At 46.2% G+C, this 23,580-nt stretch overlaps 1 protein-coding gene across 1 annotated transcript in view; it reads right to left on the bottom strand.

Moving 5' to 3' along the window:
- The window catches only part of LOC147259427 (metabotropic glutamate receptor 8-like), a 95,814-nt gene that overhangs the window by 56,664 nt on the left and 15,570 nt on the right, over positions 1-23,580 (bottom strand). The window contains exon 3 of the mRNA XM_086209809.1: positions 6,426-6,642. Within this exon, the coding sequence (XP_086065935.1) occupies positions 6,426-6,642 (217 nt within the window). The remainder of the gene's footprint in view (positions 1-6,425; positions 6,643-23,580) is intronic.

The following is a 23,580-nucleotide window of genomic DNA, read 5'->3' as shown; positions in this document are numbered from 1 at the left end:
CCTTTGATCTTCAGTCACCAAAATCTTTTCATTTCATCCATCCAGCTAACAACTTTGGCAAATTTGAAGAAACTCCTGGCAGAGACACTTCAAGATATAGTTAACCCATAGTTAATTTCATCAGTCTGGTAATCCTACTACTATGGCAAGAGCTTTTCATATTTCCTACCCAGTGCCAGTGACAAGTGAAGTGTGGGAAGCTCCAGACTCCAGCTCCAGTTCATTTGAACTGATATTATGTAAATGCTCCTTTATCCTGTGACAGTGTCTCACTGCCAATGAGGTCAGCGACTCGGCTCCCCGGGAATCTCTGTTGTCGTCTGCCAGCTGGTCCGGCACAGAGCAGCACAGCCTGGCCTGGTGGAGAGACACCGCTGCGTGACCAAGAGGACATGTGCTTGTAGCTCAGGGACTGTCTGCAGGATTCAAGCCAAGCCAGAAAGGTGTGCTTAGAAACTGACAGATTAAAATGAGGCGAGCTGGAGTGAGACGCAACTCTGGTGGATTATCAATGAAGAGGGAAATCCAAGTCAATGTTAAAGTGTATTTCACATTTCAAGTACTCACAAAAAGGACTCTTGAAGGCTTCTTTTGTTTTCTCTGTAGCTCCACAATTCAGGAGGAACCTGCCACGTATATTTAGCTTGAAGCTCATGGAGACTGACAGCTAACAACAGCAAAGACTGTCCAGAAGTGTCTCTGTCTTTAACTTCTGTCATTAAATCAATTCTTCAAAAGTTCTTTTGAAACTGAGACAGAAGCAGTAGTTTCTGTAGTAGTAGTAGTAGTAGTAGTAGTAGTAGTACACGGCTACTGAGCTCCATCTGCAACTGTGCCTGTACACACATTTGTATGGGAGAGGAACCTGTAGGTGACATCATGGCTATTTAAAGATGACCTGTAAAATCAGATCCCAGCTTCCACAGTCCTGCAGCCTTGTAATTCCATGGTAAACCAGAGATGTGGACGTCCCGACACCTCCGCCGACACCACAGACGGCTCTCCCCACCCGCACGTCGTCCCACGTCTCTGCGCTCTGCAGATTAACCTGCACCTACGGCGCAGGAGCGGATCACAACATGTTTTATCTCTCTGTCCCCAAGTCGCACAGCAGGCTGCAGGGAGATCTGCAGCCATCGTCATGGAGACGGGCTCAGTGGGGTGGCAGGGATCCTGTATTATGTTGCAGCCATTAGTGAAGCTCCCCATGGGCCTCAGGTTACACACATCAGGTACATCGGGCGACGTCTCGGCAGCTGGACATGACATCATCACCCAAAGTTGCTCCTCTTTTCCTCCTCTGATTCTGCTCCTTCTCTTCCATCTCCTAACTCACTTCTTTCAACAGCTCTGTCTTCCCTTCTCTCATCCATCCTTCTGTAAATCCTTTTTTCCTTTTCTTTCATGAGCGCAGCTCCACAGCTGATAACCAATTATCCTCAAAGCCAAATGTCATTTTTTTTCTCCACCCATTCCCTCTCTGTTGGTGATAAAATACTTACTGCACTCATTCTTATTCGTGAAAACATTCAACATTTATTGTAATATTATCGACACTTCTATTATATTGTACGATTAGAAGACCAATTTATTTTTTCCTTCAGGCTAATCGAAAGTATATTCATACATTTAAATAAAATATTTCAATAAAACATCTACATGAGGAGACTTTATTCTTATTTAATCCCATCAGCCCTCTGGGACTTGTGTTGGTGGTAGAGTACTGCTATGAGGGGCTTTAAAGCAGCAGGATGTAGTCTAACTGAACAGCACCCCCTACTGACAGTAATTAGTGAATACAGGAAGCTGGTGAATTCTACTGCATTAACCTGAGAATTTGCAGAGTATCAGACGACTAGAAGGGTGCCACTGCACCCTCGTCCACTCACAGGCACTGTGAGCGTCCGTTCAGACATCGAAACAAGCGAGAGAAGCAAACCGGCCGACCTCTACCTGGGTGCTCCATTCTGAAGCAGCCGACAAGCTGCAGCTAGTAAAGTGAAGTTAAGCTTGCATGATTTGCTCTGAGCAGTTAAAGGCTGGCTGTGATGGATTATTAATACTGTGCTATGATGAGGCGTTTCATCAAGGTTAAATAAATGTTTCCTGAGAAGAAAAAAAAGGAAGCTCACTGCATCAAATAAAAAGAGGTTGTCGCCCTAAATCTATAGCCATAAGGATATCAGGGCGGATCAATACATGCTCTGTAATCATCATTACTGTTTAATCAATAATCTGTGCAGCCTGTGGTTCACGTAGCATCAGAGCGCCCCAGCAGGCCTCCTTCCTGCGGCCAATGAGGCTGGTTTCATGTGTGGGCCGCACGCACCAACGTTTTCATGTTTGTACTTCCATGGAGAGGAAAATCCACCGACAGACAAATCTGCTCCTACGCTACCAACCTGTGAATCTGATGAGTCCCTGTCACTCTTAGCATATGGACACACCCCCAGTGAACCATATAAGGGCAACAGATCAAATTTATGTGTGCAAATCACAAACACTTAAATATTAATTATTTAATTTTTTAATTGTGGTCTGAGGACAGCAAATAAGGAAAAAGGAAAGTTGCCTCCGATCCTGTTCTTGCTTGCAGCGGAGGAAGTAAGTCGGCAATGTTCCCTCCTCTCCAAGTCAGTGGGTGTTTTGGTGTCATGCTTGAAATGAGGAACGTGGTTTTGTGGTCTGGGGAACTATTCATGTGTCCTAGAAACAGCTAACAAGTAGCTAAAGGATATGTCAAAGACTGGGGCAGACTGTCATCACACTGAAAACAGAATAAGCGTGAAGCTAGCTGTGTGTGAAGCTGGCTGTGTGTGAAGCTAGCTGTGTGTGAAGCTGGCTGTGTGTGAAGCTAGGTGTGAAGCTAGCTGTGTGTGAAGCTAGCTGTGTGTGAAGCTGGCTGTGTGTGAAGCTAGGTGTGAAGCTAGCTGTGTGTGAAGCTGGCTGTGTGTGAAGCTAGGTGTGAAGCTAGCTGTGTGTGAAGCTGGCTGTGTGTGAAGCTAGCTGTGTGTGAAGCTGGCTGTGTGTGAAGCTAGCTGTGTGTGAAGCTAGCTGTGTGTGAAGCTGGCTGTGTGTGAAGCTGGCTGTGTGTGAAGCTAGCTGTGTGTGAAGCTAGCTGTGTGTGAAGCTAGCTGTGTGTGAAGCTGGCTGTGTGTGAAGCTGGCTGTGTGTGAAGCTAGGTGTGAAGCTAGCTGTGTGTGAAGCTGGCTGTGTGTGAAGCTGGCTGTGTGTGAAGCTAGCTGTGTGTGAAGCTAGCTGTGTGTGAAGCTGGCTGTGTGTGAAGCTAGGTGTGAAGCTAGCTGTGTGTGAAGCTGGCTGTGTGTGAAGCTAGGTGTGAAGCTAGCTGTGTGTGAAGCTGGCTGTGTGTGAAGCTAGCTGTGTGTGAAGCTGGCTGTGTGTGAAGCTAGCTGTGTGTGAAGCTAGCTGTGTGTGAAGCTGGCTGTGTGTGAAGCTGGCTGTGTGTGAAGCTAGCTGTGTGTGAAGCTAGGTGTGAAGCTAGCTGTGTGTGAAGCTGGCTGCGTGTGAAGCTAGGTGTGAAGCTGGCTGTGTGTGAAGCTGGCTGTGTGTGAAGCTAGCTGTCTGTGAAGCTTCCTGTGTGTGAAGCTGGCTGTGTGTGAAGCTAGCTGTGTGTGAAGCTAGCTGTGTGTGAAGCTGGCTGTGTGTGAAGCTGGCTGTGTGTGAAGCTAGCTGTGTGTGAAGCTAGGTGTGAAGCTAGCTGTGTGTGAAGCTGGCTGCGTGTGAAGCTAGGTGTGAAGCTGGCTGTGTGTGAAGCTGGCTGTGTGTGAAGCTAGCTGTGTGTGAAGCTTCCTGTGTGTGAAGCTGGCTGTGTGTGAAGCTAGCTGTGTGTGAAGCTTCCTGTGTGTGAAGCTGGCTGTGTGTGAAGCTAGCTGTGTGTGAAGCTAGCTGTGTGTGAAGCTAGCTGTGTGTGAAGTCACGCGCTACCCTAACAATAGCTTTGTGCTCCAAACGTTTGTGGGTATGTGACAAAAACCATAAACGTGAAGATCATTTGAGAAGATTCCCAGTAAAACCTTTACCTTGACGTAGCCACGTCCCGCAGCCTCCCTCTGATGAATGAAGCTCAACCATAAAATAACGTTCAACACGAACGCAGTCATGTGCTCCCCTCTGCCAACTCATTCACTGCATCACATATTTTTAGGGGATGGAACTGATTTATATAGAGATTGAGCCGTGATGCACACAAGACAATCCAACATTAACATAACAATCCTTTTCATTGAGCGTCTGCTGAGAGATTTATTAAAGATGATGAGGGATAATCAGTTTTAATGAGTGGGAACATTTAAGAATGAGTGAATTCATAAAAAGGCTGAAATAATTGCCCAACATTTTCCTCCCGTCTCCTTTTCATCATTTCGTCAGTAACATTTTACACCACAAGTCAGCTTCAGTGCGTATCAGCTCAGGAACTCTTCAATTTGGATCTTTCTAAGAACAAAGACCTCAGCTTGAACGCGCCTCGATGGCAGCCATTACTCGTGATTCCTGCCGCCGCCGCTGCCCAAACCTCACCTGCAGGTGAATACGGTTGTGCTACAGCCATGACGTTCTCAAGTAGAACAGAGAGCAAAAGAGGCAGGAGGGAACCACGTCTTGTAGTTCTACTTCTGCGTACTGACGGGAGGACAGAGAGACTTGTGTTTTCTGCTGTAATAAATCAGCAGGGCAGGTTGTTTGTTGGAGGAAACCTGAGCTGCAACATGATCCTCATTAGAGCTCAGACATGAAATCAATACAGCCACGCATCCTGATGCACACAACCGCTCGCTGCTGCTTTCTCTCTGTTTAAGGCACTCACATTCAGTAATGACATACTTTACTCAGTACTTGATTACCTCACTGTGAGTGGAATGTATTCCACTACATTTCGTGTAAACTAAAAGTACAGTTTGTTCTTCTAATAATAAGAAAAGTGCTATAAACCATTCACAACATTAAAACCACCAACCAAAACGACACACCGGCGCTCTGCTGGGATCCTGTGGTGCCTGACCCCCACACATTTGGAGACAGGCACCAGTTTTAGCTCATGCGCCATATTTGGTAACCACACTCCAGGAAGACCCGGTCCTCTCGCCATCAGAATTTGCCACCCTTGACAGGTGCAATGATAACAAGTGGTTTTGGCTGATCGGCTCCTTCGCCGCTTTGACTTCAAGCTATTAATTTGCTCTTTGTCATCCTTATAAAAAACCCCCAAAAAAACTCTTGACACTGAACCTGGCATGTGCGCGCACACACATGCACACACACGCACACACTGATTAGTAGGGCTGTAATCTCCCACTCGACTGGTCGATGTATTAGTCAATACGTTCTGGCTTGACCAAAATTCTGATTGGTCGATTTTTTGCCACGTTAATTTCATCAGGAGCAAAGTACCGAAAGCACCCCTCTTTCACAGATAACAATCTATCTTTGTACACCCCTCTTGTTTTGCCATTTTGGACTCGCTGACCCGCCAGAGACAGACAGACTGAAGAGGACTTGAAGGCCCACGTCTGGTGGTTCGATGAACGTGTACTTAATGTCGACGGTTTCATTTCAAGTCAGTCCTCGTCCACCACGTCAAAGACGTCTGCAGCGTGGCAGCACTTCATGAAAACAGAGAATGGAAAAAAAGTCGAATGCAAAGTTCTCCAGCACCAGTTTTCATGTCACAGCTCCACCACAAACACGACGCGTCACCTGGAAACGGTGAGCTCACGTGTCCACCTCAGGTCGCCCCGTCGGTTCTGAGTGTATGAACGCATCAGAATTGACATTTCAATGTTTTAGTCCAATAATTGTTTTTGTTTTAATTGTAAGAATTCTTACAGTGGACTTGCCTTTTGTGTTTAAGAGTAAAGTTTCAAGTTAAAAGTCCATTTGTGTCTCAGCGGCGATGCTGAGCTCCTGTGTTCAGTCTGGCTCTGTCAGGACCAACGATGGCGTCGCTCAGTTGTTCTAACCTGACACAAACAATTGTCTCAATGTTCCTCAGCAGGTTGTGTGCTGGTAGTTGACACAGTAGAGTTTTCATAGATAAAATTAGTCGATTTTTTGTCAAAATTTGAGGGCTTCAGTCCACCAAGGATTTCTTTGGTGGATTGCAGCCCTACTGATTAGTCTCAAAATGCCTCTTACAATCTAATTAAAATCAAAGCTCATCGAGACAGAAAAAACCTTTCAATCAGCGTAACCTCACAGTGACCAGCAGGCAGAAAGCAGACTTCTGCTGTAATTACATCAGCACTTAATTGCAGGACCTCTTGTCCTGATGGCTCATCAACACCCGCCGAGCAGGAGGACGGCAAGTTAAACTACAAGCTGTTTAAAGACCACAGAGAGGCGGTTCCGCTGTCACGTAGCAGACATTTGCCCTTTTAAGTGCCACATCTGGTTAGGAGGCTTCCTACCTGACTCTCTGGAGGTCTGCACGAAGGCCTCAACGCCGCTCTCGCCGTAGTTTCCCTCGGAGGCGAGTGTGGACACGTAGTTCCAGCCCATCGCTGTGACGATGTCCAGCATGGTCTGAGCCTGGTAGGAGTCTGGAGGAACCACGCGAGAGAAGAAGTCGTAGCGCGTGTTGTCACTGAGCTCCGGCGCCGTCGAGGCGTAGCTGATCTGAGGGATCTGTGGAGAGATGGCGAGGTTAGCTACTGTTAGCTGCCACACACTGGAACTGTGGCCACAGCAGTCTTACTAGTCATTCCTTCACTCATTAGCGATCATGAGATGGAGGACTTCATCAACACACCGAGCTCAAACACTAAAACCATGAAAAACTGTTCCTGAAAAGCAGCTTTCAATCACGAGAAGTACATTTCCTCAGCTTTTATAAAGGAACTTTCAGTCAGGAGTTCAGCTTCATTCAAGGTTTACTCAGAAGAAAAGAACTCCAAAGTTCTGTGCTGAAAACCTGGCACTATCATTGGAACGCAAGCAACATGTGTCTCTACAGCAGAGGTCACCGACCTTCAGTAATCAAAGATCACCTGTGACGCCAACAGAGAGGAGCGACACCGCCTGTTTGACTTTGATCAGAAATCTCTCTCTTTCTCTCAGACCAACAAAGGAAACCGTTTGTCTTCTCATTCAGGGCTCGAATTGATTGAAGCTGGCACAATGAATGTGGTCTGAGACGACAAACCGAAAGTTTTACAACGTCAAACTCACTGGAGCTCATCACATTTGATGTTCCAGAATATAACGACAGAAACATGCGTTTGTCCCTCGAAACATGAGCTCTCACGACTGACAAACTTTTCAAACAGCAACAGTGGAAACTAAAAAACAATCGTGCTGACAAGATTTATGTCACACACACACATACATATGTATATATACTGTACACTACATATGTATCTAAGTGTGTGTGTGTGTGTGTATATACATATATATGTATATATACATATATATACATATATACGTATATACGTATATATATACATATATACGTATATATATACATATATACGTATATACACATATATACGTATATACACATATATACATATATATGTATATATGTATATATATGTATATATACATATATATACATATATATGTATATGTATATATATGTATATACGTATATATGTATATATATGTATATACGTATATATACATATATACGTATATACGTATATATGTATATACATATATATACATATATATGTATATACGTATATATACACATATATACACATATATATATATAAATCTCAGTAATATGATTTTCCTCACAAATAAACAGTAGTTTTGTTGACAACTTTTGTATAAGGAGAAAAAACATCTGAGTTAATCTAAATAGTTGCTTCCAATATTCAACCGTCATCTTTCTTGGACCTTCGGCTGAATACAAGGTGTCGTCATTAGAAGTCCAATCTTGTTAAACCGAAGTGGTCCAGGTGTCACTGTGTTCCACTCAAAACTGGCTTTGCTTTGTAAGATGTTAAAGATCCATCCATCATCCATCCATCCATCATCCACCCATCCATCATCCACCCATCCATCATCCACCCATCCATCATCCATCCATCATCCACCCATCCATCATCCATCCATCCATCATCCATCATCCATCCATCCATCATCCATCCATCCATCATCCATCCATCCATCATCCATCCATCCATCCATCATCCATCCATCCATCATCCATCCCTCCATCATCCATCCATCCATCATCCACCCATCCATCCCTCCATCATCCATCAATCATCCATCCATCCATCATCCATCCATCCATCATCCACCCATCCATCCATCATCCATCCATCCATCCATCAATCCTCCATCCATCCATCATCCATCCATCCATCCATCCATCATCCATCCATCCATCCATCAATCCTCCATCCATCCATCATCCATCCATCCATCCATCCATCATCCAACATCCATCAATCCATCCAACATCCATCCATCCATCATCCATCCATCCATCCATCCATCATCCAACATCCATCCATCCATCCATCCATCTTCTCCCTCTTCTCCTGTTGAGGGTGGTGGGGGTGGAGCCTATCCCAGCAGCCTTCCCCCTGGACAGGTCACCAGTCCATGGCAGGGCCAACACATAGAGACAGACAACCATTGGCTCTCCCAGCCACGCCTACGGTCAATTTAGAGTCTGGATTAACCTGGTCCCTCTTGATGTCTTTGGACTGTGGAGGAAGCTGGAGTACCAGAGAGAACCCAGCAGGAACAGGGAGAACATGGAGACTCACCCAGAAAGACCCCGTGCTGCAGCCGGGGCTCCACCCACAACCTTCTCGCTGGGGGCCACAGTGAGGACCACTGCACCACCCTCGATATTAAAGATGAAGAAGACACAGTTTTTTTAACAGTTTAGCAAGAACACAAATTCTGAGGGTTGGAAGCGGGGTTGTACCGGTACTACCTGGAGAGAGGTGGGCAGAAAAGCATGTTCTCATCCAGGGTTATTTCCAAACATCCTGCATTATTTACCAGACGCAGTTTGGACCTTAAATCCCGACCTTGCTCTGTGAGCAGTGCTGTGTGAATCAGAGAGGCGGAGCAGGTCGTAGATCCTGCAGCCGACAGTCGGACAGGCCCGCTGTGGCTGGATAATGGTGCTTTGGAGAAGGATTGAAGGCCTGATTGATTTCACTTCAGTCACAAGCCGGCATGTTGGGCTGAGCCCTCCGGATGCCTCATTGGGATTCACAGGATGAAGGACGAAGGACGAAGATAGACGTCTGAGGGTCTCAAGCCAATACAAATGTTGCTCAGACCAAAACACTCGGTGACAGAACACAAATTAAAGGTGTGTGTACTGTAAATACAAACTTGTGCTGCGGGCGGAGAGGATGAGTTACTGGTGACTCCGACTGGAGCGGTACATTTGGATTCGAGACAAAATAAAAAGGACTGAAGTCCGGGGTGGGGTGGGGGTGGGGGGTTGTTGAAGAAGTCAACTCCACAGGAGGTCTCCCTGCAGCCTCCAGTCTACGGGACACGCCAACATGGAGACATCACATCTGCAACTGCTGCACCTGAACTTATTCGCCTGGAGCTATGGGGACCTGCAGTGGTGCCAAGTCCTGGTGTGGGCTCTGGTCCTGGGGACGGTTCACTGGCACATCTCCTCTGACATACAATAAATGAGTGTGTCTCCTTGACCCATGCCGGATTAGGCTCAAGATTTGGAAAATGACGCTCAAGATCTGGTTCAGACACGTCAAGTCAGCTGGCATGACACTTTTGTCAAAACAAAGTGTGAGAACCATATAGAGCTCGCCAGGCTAGCCGCTAGCTTTAGCTGTGTTACAAAGACTGACGGTAGCTGTTTCACTGAAATTAATTTTCAAATATTTGCATTTGTGTGTAGGTTGCAGGTGTTTTCTTCTTTAAATTGGCCCTGAAGGGAAATAGAAGAAGAAGGAGAAGAAGAATCCCCTTTTGTAGATCTCTCTCAGTGTGGCGGTGATGGATGATCTTGCATTCAGAGTAAAGGCATCCCGGATCAGTCGAGGTCTCAGTGGGACAAACAGCTGGGGAGGCCAGCAGCTGATAGATGGCGTCCTGACGGTGATCATTACTCTCAACACCAGACCTTTACTTTAGACCAGCAAGACCCAGTGAGTCGGATCAGACCGGGTTTCACACCGACGACAGATTTATGTGTGCATCGACAACTTTACCCACGAGGACACACTCCCCAGCGGTGCCTGCCGTCTGCGGGTGTTTTCGGCGACGGTGATTGATGCATGCCATCCTGCGACAGCCTCAAGCTTTCTGCCTGACTGCTCGCTGAAAGAACAAATCCATCTGAGTGACAGCCGACGTCCATCATCCCTCACTCTCACATTTTCTTATTTTGAAGCAAAACTCTATTTACTGTCACAGGTCTCTTTCCTGCACAATAAACAGTTTCACCTTTTCAGTGCGTACCGGCTTGACTCAAGTACTCCCAAAGAAAATGGAAGGATGGGGGCGTGTTATTTACGTGCCAGTGCTTGAACAGCAGCTGCAGTGACGGTGATATTAATACATCTGTGTTGTCTGCCTTGGCGGTGTTTTATTCTGCTGTTGGGGCAGTTATTTCATTTCTGTAGCCGAATATTGATTTTTGCGCCTGCCGCTGTGTCCATAGCTCACTCAGGCCCAAATCAGCCTCTGTTTGCTGCAGACATTAGAAAAACAGGCCAAAAAGGACAGCGTGAAGAGTGTTTTCCATGGGAACTTACAGGGATGAACAAGAAATTCAGGGTTATTCACACTAACTGTGTTTGCAATGTCATACACAGACGTGAATATAAACATTTTGTTTTCTCACAATCAGATCTGCACAGAGATATTCATGATTCACATTCAGAAAAATGACCTTTGTGACTCCATCTATTCCTAACTTTAACTTAAAAAGGAACCTCCAGAGAGCTTACAAAAGGCACAGGGAGAACATGCAAACTCCGCACGGAACTCGGCTTCCATGAACAGGGAAGGATTTATTTTCAGATCAAATCAAAGTATTTTCAGATTATGAGTTAAGAAGATGTTGATTGTACAGGACGAAGTGACCCACAGGTTAAGGACAGTTTTACTGTTGTTAGCTGTCAGTCCCTGTTGCCTTCAAGCTAAATGTCTGCATAAAATTCCCCTTCACTTAAACTCAAAATGTCCAATCAAGATATTTTCATCTATATTCATACACGTGAAGGAACAATGTTTTCCTCTTTTATTTTGTCGAGGTACAGTGGCTGCATCCCCCATCTCCAAATATAATGACAAGTTTGCCAGTTTTCATGGGTTGGGGCTCCCGCCCCGCCTTTCTTCCTCTCCTCCATCAAGAATTTACAAACTTGAGATCAATGAACATCGAGAAAGAGGATAAAAGAGAAAACACCTATGAGGAAACGTTCCAGCAGACAAAGACGAGCCTGAAGTTCTCCACAGTAGAAGAAACCAGACTGTTTGATGAGTCAAGAGTGGGCTAAGGTACCCGTCATTGTGGTTGCCTGGGTCACATGTTTGGGCTGCTTGAAGCTCGGAGGAGACAAAAGGTGAAGCCAAGTTTGTTGTGCGATTAGAAAGGAGCTGAAATAAGAGCAGCTCCCCTGACAGCACCAGTACAGGATAATAAACTCCTGCTTGTTGTGAACTTTTGACACAACTCAGACGGAATTCACGAGTCTTCTGAAGTACAACAACACAAGACAGAGAATGTGCAGCGAACAGACATATTACACACACACACACACACACACACACACACACACACACACACACTGCTGAGTTAGTAGTGGAAACACAGAAACGCTAAAGTAAAACAGAGATGGCACTGAAAAGACAAGTTCATCTCCCACAGTCATTCTGTTATCCACTCCGCTATGCTAGCAGGATCCGTGAGCTAATTTGTGTACATTTACCATACATGGGCATATTTTCCTCATAAACCTCCAACATGTCAACTGGCCACAACCTGTGAGCACATCAGGGTTTGGCATCCCTGGTCCCACAGGAGAATATCAGCTCCTCACTGACTTACACTGGACAGGTGTTGCCCTGCAGGCTGAGATCATAACCCTATTTTTTTTTATGCTTTTCTGCTATATTTTCTTAGTTGTGGATAAAATCTTAACACCAACTCTTCTGATTGTATGCATCAGATACATTGCTGCTCCGTATAATGTAATAAGAGATTTCTCAGGAATCGTTTCTTCCTCGCATAATTCATGTGATAGCTCCAACGGGGAAAATATTACTGTTCCCTCGTGACCTAGAAACTGGTAGACAGAGCTTGAGTTGGTCCTAAACGCCTCACGTGGTCCCTCACTGCTCCGTAGATGAGTTAAAGGTCACTGAATCAATGTTCAATGACAATAAAGATTTGTTCCTCTACGGTCCGTGTGTGTTGCTCATATATCAATCAAATATAACATCAGTCCTTTGACGACTGCCTGACTTTCAAGGTTAAAGCTCCTGGGTCTTCCAAGCAGCTCTGGGCCAATAACAGGGAGGATATCTCTGGTCCCAACTCTCCCAGCTGCACCAGTGGAAGAGACTCAGAAGGACTGATGGACTGTAGATGGGCCCAGACCAGCGCTGGCTAGTTCACAAGTAAATATCTAACACTGAATAACTGCTGTGTGACGACCATGTTGCCATGTGTCTTTACAATCTGTTTTTAGATGCAAATTATCATATAAATAAAACAATGCCTGCTATCAGGGTTTGTATTTTTCATCATGTTTTCTCACATGAATCACAAAGATGTGAAAAAGGAAATGCTCTCATCTAATTTCCACCGTTTCATTGATGCTCAGTCTCATAAATGTTAGAAGTCATGTGCTGGTATTGTTTACTCCTAAAAATAACCCGCTGCCATTCCACCATATTATTCATCTCAGAAACTGAAACCAGCTGACAGGCTGCAATCGATCGACTGAACCGTCCTGCTGACTCTCTGTCCAGTCTTTCTCAGACCTGTCCAAGTTGAACAACTCGCTGTGATGCCAACTCTCACCTGGTGTCAGCAGTAATGAGTCCAAGTCACCGCCAAGAAATAAAAGTGTCTCAGCAGGACGCGGCGAGCAAACAAACCCTAGCAGATGCAGCGCCACCTTCTTCTAGATTCCCTCCTCGTCCTGCAGCAAGTGTTCCTCTCATTGCCGCCCTCGGGGGATTATGTAAAGCCCTCCGCTTTAAGATCGACCGTCCAGTTCAGAAACATTTTCTCCACTCGTGTTCAGAACATCAGCTCAGTGGAGTGTGAACAGGACCTGCTGCATTATGGATACAGCCAGATATGGAAGTGTGTTCGTGGGCGTGTCTCGTACTTAGACAGTGTGGAGTGGAACACGGACGCCAGCAGCAGGCTGTGCTTCACAAGTGAACTGATGTTTGCAGTCACACCTTCAACCTGTTTGGGCTCAACGAGGAAGACTGTTCAGTTTCTTGAAGAGCAACTTTCAAGCACTCACAACTATATTTTCCCCTGCATTACGTCTTTGTAACAGCAGAGCACAGAAAGAGCCCACCACGTATATTTAGCTTGAAGCTAATCCTGACTGACGGCGAACAACAATCTGCGTTTGCTCCAGGTCATCATACGGTATAATCCAGGTCTTCTGTGTCCACCCGTATGATCCGTTATCCTCTAACGCTTTGATTTGACTCAGAAACCAACGACAGCACTTCCAGTTGGATGTGACTGAACAACCTCAGACAAGCGTGAGCGAGTTGGTTCGACTTGTGCGCCAGCGCACTTGGTGCTACCGTGAGTGAGTACTGTTTGTTTTTAGCAGTCATGATGATTCCTGAGCGTACAGCTGGATAAAGAAGAGGTGTGTCAACCTGGACGATGAGCTCGAGTTACGAATGGATGTTAAAGACAAATCACTTCCTGTTTTACCGGGTGGCACCGTGACGAATATGCATAAAAATGTAATGAGCTCTTCCTTGGGCTAAACTACGCCCTCCATAAAGTTTGAGGGGAAAAAAACGGACATGTAACCCTGCTGCGAGACAAACACCCCAGTCATCCATCTTCAGGATGAAACTGTTGGTTTTAAGGGTGAAAGTGGATCTTTCTTTGCTCAGTTTTGTTCCCACAGTGGTTTGAGTCAAAGGGGAATAACCAGCAGACAGCAGGAAGAATCTGCAGCAGTCTTTTCTGCATTGTAAGTGTATTTTTACACATTATTTATATGGGCTGTCCCACTTACACCCAGGCCTCAAACAGGAACTGACCCACTTGCTTCTCTGAAGCCTCAAACGCTGTCTGAGTTTGGTTTGTTCAGTCACATGACTGAACGACGACATGTTAAATAGCTCTAATGGAGGATTATGCCTGACTAATTAGTTGTTGTTATCTTTGATGGATAATCCAGTTTAACTACTTGTCCCAGGGTTTTAACACCATGAATCAAAATATTCTATCAAAACTGATAAAAACCAGATGGCTGCACAGCCTTTTGGGTTACCGTCTACAACGCGTGCTTGAGTGGGTGCTGAAACCTTTCCCCATCAAGGCCCCACATTTGGAGCAGGGGGTCAGGGAGAGGGACCATAGGGCTGAGGGACCGTAGACTTGCTCCGGTATGACTAAGTGGTGTCCATGTCGGCAGTAAAAGTAAAAGTAAAAGCAGTCGGTCAGAAAATCTTGACATCCAATGTGTCTGGAAGGCAGCAAAGATCCACAGGTCTGACAGGAAACACGCTGTGGCTCAAACACATTAGCATATGAAAGCTCTCAGTGCGGAGGTCAAAACATCACCAGTTCAGCTCAGTCTGACCTTCCGCTGCCACCTCTTAATGCTCATCTATGGCCCTGAAGCAGCCTGTTCGTTTTTCTACCCGTTCACCTCCACGAGCCGGGAGTGTTTACATTTATCTTCATCACTGTCACACATTAACATCGGCGTTAGCGTCGCCCAGACAATTTTAATTTATGACCATGTCACGCAGTTGCCAGCCTGCCCTCTCTCCCCCTCCTTCCCCCTGAAATCCATCCATCCTGCCCAGGGAAAGTTCACATTGTCGGTTTCTCTGCTGTAGTGATTCTCTGCTGCTTCGGTCCGTCTCCAGCAGCCAGCAGGAGGGTGCAACGGTTCCCCGACCCATCGACACCTGCCAGATTTAATGTGTCAGATACGGGTGCTTGGACTCAGAACAGAAATCAATCACAGATAAATCGCTGAAGAATCTTGTGGTTCAATAAATATCCATAAACTGCAGTCAGGCTTCATTTTTGAATCAACTAACTGCTGTTTCTATTAATCTATTTCTCTCCCTCTGTCAAACAAAACTAATCAAAATCAGAAATTAGCAGTGGATCAGAAAATTCTGTTGCATTCTCGTTAAAAAAAAAAGTTTATAAAATGCCAAAGTCATTGTATTTCTTCCAATCGCTTCCATGTCATGTGACCTATGGACTCCAAGTCAGTACGAGACAGTACCAGAGGGGCTGTGCAGAAAACACTGCTTTTGTTGGATTGTTTTTGCTTCGAATACTTTATGGGAAGTTTTAGTGGCAAAATGTTTCAGAACTTGTGTTTCTTCCAGAGCTTCCATTGAACTTGACATTCAGTAAATGTATCACAATGTCTGATGTGCACCTCGCGTCAGTGGAGCATCTGATCAATGTGATTTTTACACTCATTTACTACAAAACAAAACTTGGGACAGTTGTTAATGGTCTCCCACCAAAGAGACTAGCAGGCAATTCTTCCACTGAGATGGTAGATGCGGTAATTATGGTGCGACTGCCCACATCATGTCTGTTAAAGCGTCTCATTCACTGCTGAGTGAAGATGAGGATTGGAGCTTTCAGCTCGATATCTTGAGCAGCGAGGTAATTCTCCATCTCCAGAGGAAGCCGGCGTGTCCTCTGAGAGCTCGGCTCAATACAGCTAATTACTGATCATTCTGTGTATAACAATGGGCTCCGACCTCAGGCTGGTTTAATTGTTGGGTTTTGGGGGGATTGTTGAAGCGAGGGCGGAGGATTATAATGTGTGGGTGAGAGCTGCATCCAGGCAGGTTTGGACAATTTCAAACCTTTTACAGAGAAAACAAGGGGATGTGCTGCTTCTAAAATGTTCCCTGGTTGAAAAACGTTTGTGCTGCTATTGAATTTTTGTGACAAATTTTTGATAAAAAGGATAAAAAAAATGCTGATGCTGTGATATCCTGCAGTTCATTTTTGAGTGGACAGCAAAGGAAGAGTTTCATTGTACAGGGAAACATGTTTGTCTGCTGTGCATATGACAATTAACACTTTGATTTGATGTATTCACATTTTTCTAAATACTTCCAAACCGGTGACGTAAGCGGTCTGTGTCAGAGTGAAGCTTCCTCCTCCTGCAGAGGAAGGAGGTGGTTGCAGCAGCAGGACAGCGAATATGTGCAGCTGTTATGATTTGTGGTGCTGATGTGACTGATTGGACTGTTAAACTTGCTGTTGTGTGCTTTTCTTCAGACACGTCAGCCTGTTTCTCAGATGAGGACGAACGTCTGAACGGGACGGAAACATTTGTTCATCACGCTAATGGGGATCCTGCACATAAATAATGGGCCTCATTTTCTGTGTCAGACAGTGATGGAGTGATGACAGGCAGCAGGTTCTGAGCTGATATGCGGGGTGAGAGAGAAGCACTGTGGGGGGGGGGGCAGTACATCAACATAAAGTTGTTTTTTTAAGTTACAGTGCAGAACACAGGCTCCTCGGTGCTGTCACTACTGTTTCAGCTGTAAAGATGCTGGAATAAAAGCCTGAAAAACCCTGCAAATACAATCTGTACAATGCATTTTGGTCTGACAACATTTGGAAGATTATAATTATTGATCTACATTCAAGTTAGCAGCAGGCTAACCGATACAGTGGCCCAGCTGTGGCCTACAACGCTGTGACTCATGTGATTCATTCAACCCATCAGGGGCAGTGCATTCCCAGGATAACGGGGTGTCCTGACCTGTCACATCAGAAACAAGGAGATGCTCTTACTTCATCCGATGAGCCTCACTCCAACCTTCATTTATGGACTCAGACCTTCCAGACCTATTTCTGTATAATTATGCAGTAAAACATCAAATCTCAGTCTGACTTTCATCTCCTGAAGCCCAGTGCGTGCTCTCATCTCAGGTGGTCCGCTCCACCAATAACAAGCCTCTGCTAAACTGGGGGTGAAGGCTGAATGATGAATGAGTGTCGGCAGATGCCTGTCAGCGAGCATCACATCCTGCTCTGGGTGGAGGGCGCCGCCCTCCCACAACTTAACCCCAAAATGTCACAGTGACGCTCGCCTGCTGTGGAGAGACGTGAAGAGGACAATCTGAAGAGCTGCTTGATGGTAATCTGGAAGAACGGTCGCGACGACATGCAGTGACATCATTCTCCGGAGGCTCTGAGAGAAACGACGCGACACGTTTTCAGCTTTGACCCGGCGTCCTGTGACCATCTGCAGCCTGCAGCAGGAAACATCAGGATTCAAGTTTGTAACAACTGGATCCAGATCGCACATCAGGCAGCGTGACTGGTGCTGCAGTCACACCCAAATGAGTCCAGACCACACAGCGTCAACCAGACTGGACACTGATGCTGCTTCAACAGCACGACCAGTGGAAAACCAGTGTGGTGCATGACTGAAACTGGACCTGTAGTTCATGTCAGAGTCAGATCATCTGAACAATACACAACCTTTTCTACTCATGAAGCCATTGATATCCACTTTAAGTCACAATTCTGGACTGTGTGTATGAACTGCCATGTTCTGGATCAGTGCAGGTGAATGAACAGGTCTGGATGAATGAAGGTCAGGATTCAGCAGGAGAGCGGCTGTGCTGACCAAGATGAACGTACCAGCTTGAAGCAAGTTGGTTGTACTGAATGTAGACGTTCTGGATTCATTACGGCTGCTTCACAGTTTGCTTTGGTTGGTGTGACATCAGTGTTCTCGTCCGTCTGTCCACGAGGGTCTGCAGGCGACCGCTCAGGCTCCACTCAGCTCTTGATTGCACCCCACAGTCTTTCAGCAGTCTCACACTTGATTCTTTTTTCCCTTATTTTCTTGCTCAGCTAAAAACAACAAAACCATTTTTATAGCCAATAACAAACATGGTACACTGTTGCCCCCAACTGCAACGGAGTGCTGAGCGGGCATCAGGAGTGTGGAACACCAGTCCGACACTGTAGCTCAATTATAGCGAGGAAAGGAAGTGCAAACACGCCTTAAGGACTGGAGCACATCTCCAGCTGCCCACCGTCGTTTAAGAGCTGCTTTGCTCCTTATGCACATCCATCCATCCATTTTCTATGCCATTTATCTGTTAAGGGTGACAAGGGGGGTGGAGCCTATCCCAGCTGACATTGGGTGAAAGGCGGGGTTCACCCTGGACGGGTCACCAGTCCATCCCGGGGCCATCAGGAGCAATTAGGAGCTCAGTATCTAGCTCAAGGACACCTGGACATGGTCACCGAGGGACATGAGGATCGAACCAGTGACCCTTCGCTTGCTAGATGGCCACCCTACCTCTGAGCCACGCCTCCCCTCCTTATGTATATCACCTGCCTTATTCTGTTAGCGTGGAGATGTTTGTTAACGTTTCAATGTCAAGCCTGACTCAGCATCCCCAAACCTGTCAATCGCAACCTGCTGGGAGATTCTTGATACATTTTAATTAAATCTTTCACACCTTCTAATGAACCCCTGGGATAACAGCTCCTATCCAGCATCCAGCACAAGTGAAATACCACATCGCTGCCCTGTCGCTGTGAGAACCCCACCAAGAAACGAAACACCGCTGTGTCTGGGTTTGGAACGACACACAGAGGCATTAAAATGATGGAACTGACATGATGAGTGAAAGCAGCTAAAGAGAGGAACTAGAGTTTTATATATGGCACCACCACAGCTATTTCAGGGGCTTGTGGGTTTTACTGTCCAATGTGATCAAAAGCAGCCCAAATGAGAGGAAAACCACCTCATCTTGGAATGCCGGGGCTCATGGATCTAGAAATGGTGCAAGTCAATCAGATGCTAAGCAAAAAGAAATGTAAGGTGCTAGGCTGCAAATAAAATTTGGGGGGCACTCAGGGTCTGATGTCAGGGGTCGCCAGGGTGACCCCTCATTCTCCAGCCCTAAAGACGTCAGATCAACTTTAACTATGATGTCACTGTCATAAAAGTAAAAAACTAACTCTGTAGTCACTCCATCAGGATGCTGATTCATTGAAAGGAAGCAGAAAAGTTGGAAATAAAACCTGCATGTATTCCAGGGATACTTTCCTGATTTGACCCTGAATTGTGACTGTATTCTAATGAGAAAGACATCAATGTGAGCATCTGCAGGCTTCAGTCTGCTGTTCTCAGATCTGAAGAAATATAAGGAAACGGAAAAGAAACAACAGGATAAGAAGTGAGAGCTGAATGTACAAGTCTGGAGAAAAAGAAGGGCAACAGAGTAATAACAGTTCTCATAAAGGACCCGCACAGGTTATAAGCCTCTTCACCTGGCAAGAAAAACATTCAGCAGACAGTGCGGCGGCAGTCACGGTGATTGCCAAGGCTGCTCAGAGAAGTGGTGTTATCTGGGTTGTTGTCTTCTCTCGCCTTTGAGGATTTTAGATTAAAGAAAAGAATCAAAACAGACAAAAAAAAAGAGTTGTTAACAAACCACAGCTCCTATCAAAGATCCTGTCCCCCCCCCCCCCCCCCCCAAAAAAAAAGCCTGTAGGGGAACTGCCCCAGTCCAGGTCTGAGATCAAACAGGCAGAAGAATCATGTTTGGTGAGGAAACAGAGTTCCTGATGTCCTGTGGAGGGACTCCCACCTGCAGAGGTTCACTTTTGACTTTGAAATGTGAATCTGCTGCTGTCAAACGTCCATTTCCTTCAGTTATCAGCACAAACAGGAAGGAGTTGCTCCAAAACGCAGCAGGAAGCTGAGCCTCAAACCAGCAACCAGCCGGCATCAAACTGTCAGGAGTCGCGTCAGGAATAATTACAAGCTGCTCATCAGATCCCCCATCAGGACGAGCTGAAGGGCTTTTCAGTTCAGCAGTCACATCACCAGACAACTACATCCCCCCAGACGCACTGAAATTAAATAGGAATGAAAAACCTGAAATGTGAAGGCCAGGCCGCTGATATGGGGCTGTGACTGGGTTCGTACAAGAGCCCTCTGACCTTTACATAATCTGCTATCATAATTGAAAATCTATTGTAGCTGAATGCCACAGCAGAGTGTGCCTGTCACAGCAAGCGTCATGTTTGACAACCAAAATCTTTTCACTCCATCTTTGAGTCCCAGTGGACGGTTGTGCCAAATTTGAAGAAATTCCCTCAGGACGTTCCAGAAATAGAGTTAATGAGAGAGGGACGGATGGACAACCTGAAAATACAACCAGAATCAGAATCAGAATCCTTGACTCATCCCCAGGGAAATTCTGTTGGAGACACGGCTCCTCTCAACAACAGTAGACAGGGACTGAAGAGAGAACAAGGCCATGCACACGATGACAGGAAAGACGACATACAAAGTGCAAAAGAGCAGTGTAAAAAAGAAAATTAGAGCAAACAGTGGGTCATTTACATGAATGAACCCAAAGACAGTGCAGTGAGTGTGGATGGTTGACAGTGCAATCACAGAGCTGTATTGTACAGTTTCATTGCCACTGGGAGAAAGAACCTTCTGTGGAGCTCAGTTTTTGAGGTGGGGGGTCTGAGTCTGTTGGTCAGTGTACTCCTGCGTCGGACCGGGAGCTGATGGAGGGGGTGGGTGGTGTTGTCCTGGATGCTCCGTAGTTTCAGAAGCATCCTTCTCTCCATCACTGTCTCTTAGGAGTCCAGTTTCACCCCCACCACATCACCAGCTTTGCGGATGAGTTTATTGAGTCTGTTTGTGTTTGCAGTCCTCAGTCTGCTGCCCCAGCACACAGAACCACACTGGAAACCACAGACTCGTAGAACATCCCCAGGATTGCCCTGCAGATGTTGAAGGACCTGAGCCTCCTCAGGAAGTAGAGGCGGCTCTGTCCTTTCTTATAATGGGCTTCAGTGTTCTGAGCCCAGGCCAGTTTATTGTCTCTTCTCTAATGCCTCCGGCCCTCAGGAGAGACACATGGAAGTCCCCTGAAACCAGCGCTCAGATGCTGAGTCCAGATGTTCGGCCCTTTATCAAGTGCCAGCCGAGCCAAAACACAGCAATAAATGAGTAAATACCAACTGTAAGATCAGAGATTTGGGCAGAAAAAGTGTTTGTCACAACAGTTTTCACTCACTAGTGGCCTTGGGAAATTTCTTCATCTTAAAAATAACCAGGAGATTCATTAATCATAAAATAATCCCTTGTTCCACTCCTGCTTCTGGCCCTAAATATCGCTGGTCTGGTGCTGTCACTCAGAACCAAGTGGCAGATGAAACTACAGGGTAAAAAGGCTGTCCCACAGCAGTCTGAGCTGCTGACACACTAAGATGTGACGGCCGAGCAGCAGCGGCGGCGAGGAAGAGGAGGAGACGAGTGTGGGAGTGTGGCGGAAACACAAATGAAGCATGAAGTGCGCGCAGAGACACAAGAAGAAGAAGATGGCTCCCTGACTTTGGAGCAAACCTCCTGAGACAGCAGCTCCTCCTCCAATGAATCATTCAGGCAAAAAAACATGTCTGTCCGCAACCCAATAAATGTCAGGTTACAGTCTGCGCTCGTCAACGCCGCTCCACGCTGTGACTCAACACACCGCCGCACCGCAAATCACAGGCACATTTCACAACATGTCAGAGAGGACAAGCAGCAGGACAGCCGAGCCTCGGGCTGACCTGAAAAATCAGGGAAGAGGAGTGAAGAGAAACCTCAAACGTGCTGCCCAGGAACCGCGGCGCAAACGTCACATCATGGTCATGTGACCTAAATCACACTGTCCTGACACTTCAGCTTTGTCTGCTGTCATAAGAATGAGGTGGGATTCACTCATAAATGATGTAATGGAGCAAAGACCCACTGACTGAGCTGATTACAGGTGTGACTGATGAGGAGCGACAGGTGACGCTGAGCATGCAAAAGGCTGAGCGGTTTGGGGGGGCCTCCAGGAGACGGACAGGACTGGGACGAGAGCAGTAGCAAAGAGATGTAAGATTCATTTATTTTAAGAGGGACTGTGCATATAAATGGGCATTTATTTAATTAGCTGCCAGCTAATTTCATCTGTTGTCCCTTGGCAGGTTGTTGATGTCAACAACAACAATTATAAGAACCAATATCAGTTAAATCACTACACAAGGGGTGAAAACAGCACATATGACCTGAGACGTCACCAGCACATCACCCTCACACCGGGGTGTTCAAAATGGATGATGGGAACAGTTTGGATTTTCTAGCTGCTTTCAGGTGTTTGGTAAATGAAGCATGAGCTGGCACCTGCTGGTCCAGGTCTGCGGAGCCTAATGTGAAAACACTGGTTCCGAATCACCGTAGTTGGCTTGTTTCTCTTGAGGAAGGAAGGGAGGGGGGCCAGACCATGGAGGGTTTTGGAGACCAAGACAGAGTCTACATATTTTATCATGTTTTCCCAGCTTAGTCAAGCAGACAAAGTCTCCATAATCATTGATTTAATTCAAAGAGACACAACATTTCCCCAGAAGCACTTGACGAAAGTGGCGACGAAAAACTGCACGTTCTGTCGGTGTGGAGTTCTGCAGTGGCCTTGAATGATGTTTTCCTGTGTTGTATGTGACATATTAAGTTTGCTCAGGAGGGTGTCTGGTGTCTCCCTGAGGAATAAGGTGAGAGGTTCCGTCCTTCATGAGGGACACAGTTAGGGTGCCTCCTGAGGGAGGTGATCCAGGCCCGTCGGGCTGGGAGGAGATTGTGGGTCAGACCAAGACCAGGTGAAAGGACTCTATCTCCAGACGGGCCTGGGAACACCTCGGGATCCTCCAGTCAGAGCTGGTCAATGTGGGCGGGGAAAGAGAAGGTTGGGGTTCCCTTCTGGAGCTGCTTCCTCCACCACCTGACTTCAGATCAGCTCAATGTTGATTGCATCCTGTGTAGGGATGGAGATCGTGTCTCAACACCTGTAAAGAAACGTGTCTGTTGTTGTGTTGAACTGCTGGGTGAACCCTCCATGATGTCACCCAAGGGTTTCCTGACATCATGCACAAAGACAGATAGTTAGGCTCAATTATTTGTGTTTTATGGGAGGCAAATTCAAATGTCATTTCCTGGAAGTTTTGATAACCTGACGGTAAAACTTAACTATGACCCGGGTTTAAAAACACGTCACCCTCTTCTAGGGAGAGTGTGAGGGATCAATTTTGTTTTATTAACTGGAACTTGATTTTGGAGTGTAGGCCAAAGAGTGATGGAGAAAACAAGGATCAGGAAGCTCTCTGAGCTAAATCAAACAGTGACAATGTTGTGTTGTTTTATCACCTCATAATCCTGCAGCACACACACAGACTTTATTTACTGCAGGAACATCTCCACACACACACACACACACACACACACACACACACACACACACACACACACACACACACACACCTATGAGACAGAGAGAGGCAGCGGGCGATGGATGGGCAGGAGATGGTGATGAACGAGCTGCAGC

This window comes from Aulostomus chinensis, chromosome 7 (genome assembly GCF_037954235.1).
Source record: "Aulostomus chinensis isolate RoL2024-O1b breed Wild chromosome 7, RoL_Achi_v1.0, whole genome shotgun sequence".
NCBI lineage: Eukaryota > Metazoa > Chordata > Actinopteri > Syngnathiformes > Aulostomidae > Aulostomus > Aulostomus chinensis.
This window is presented reverse-complemented; position numbering and strand designations above follow the sequence as displayed.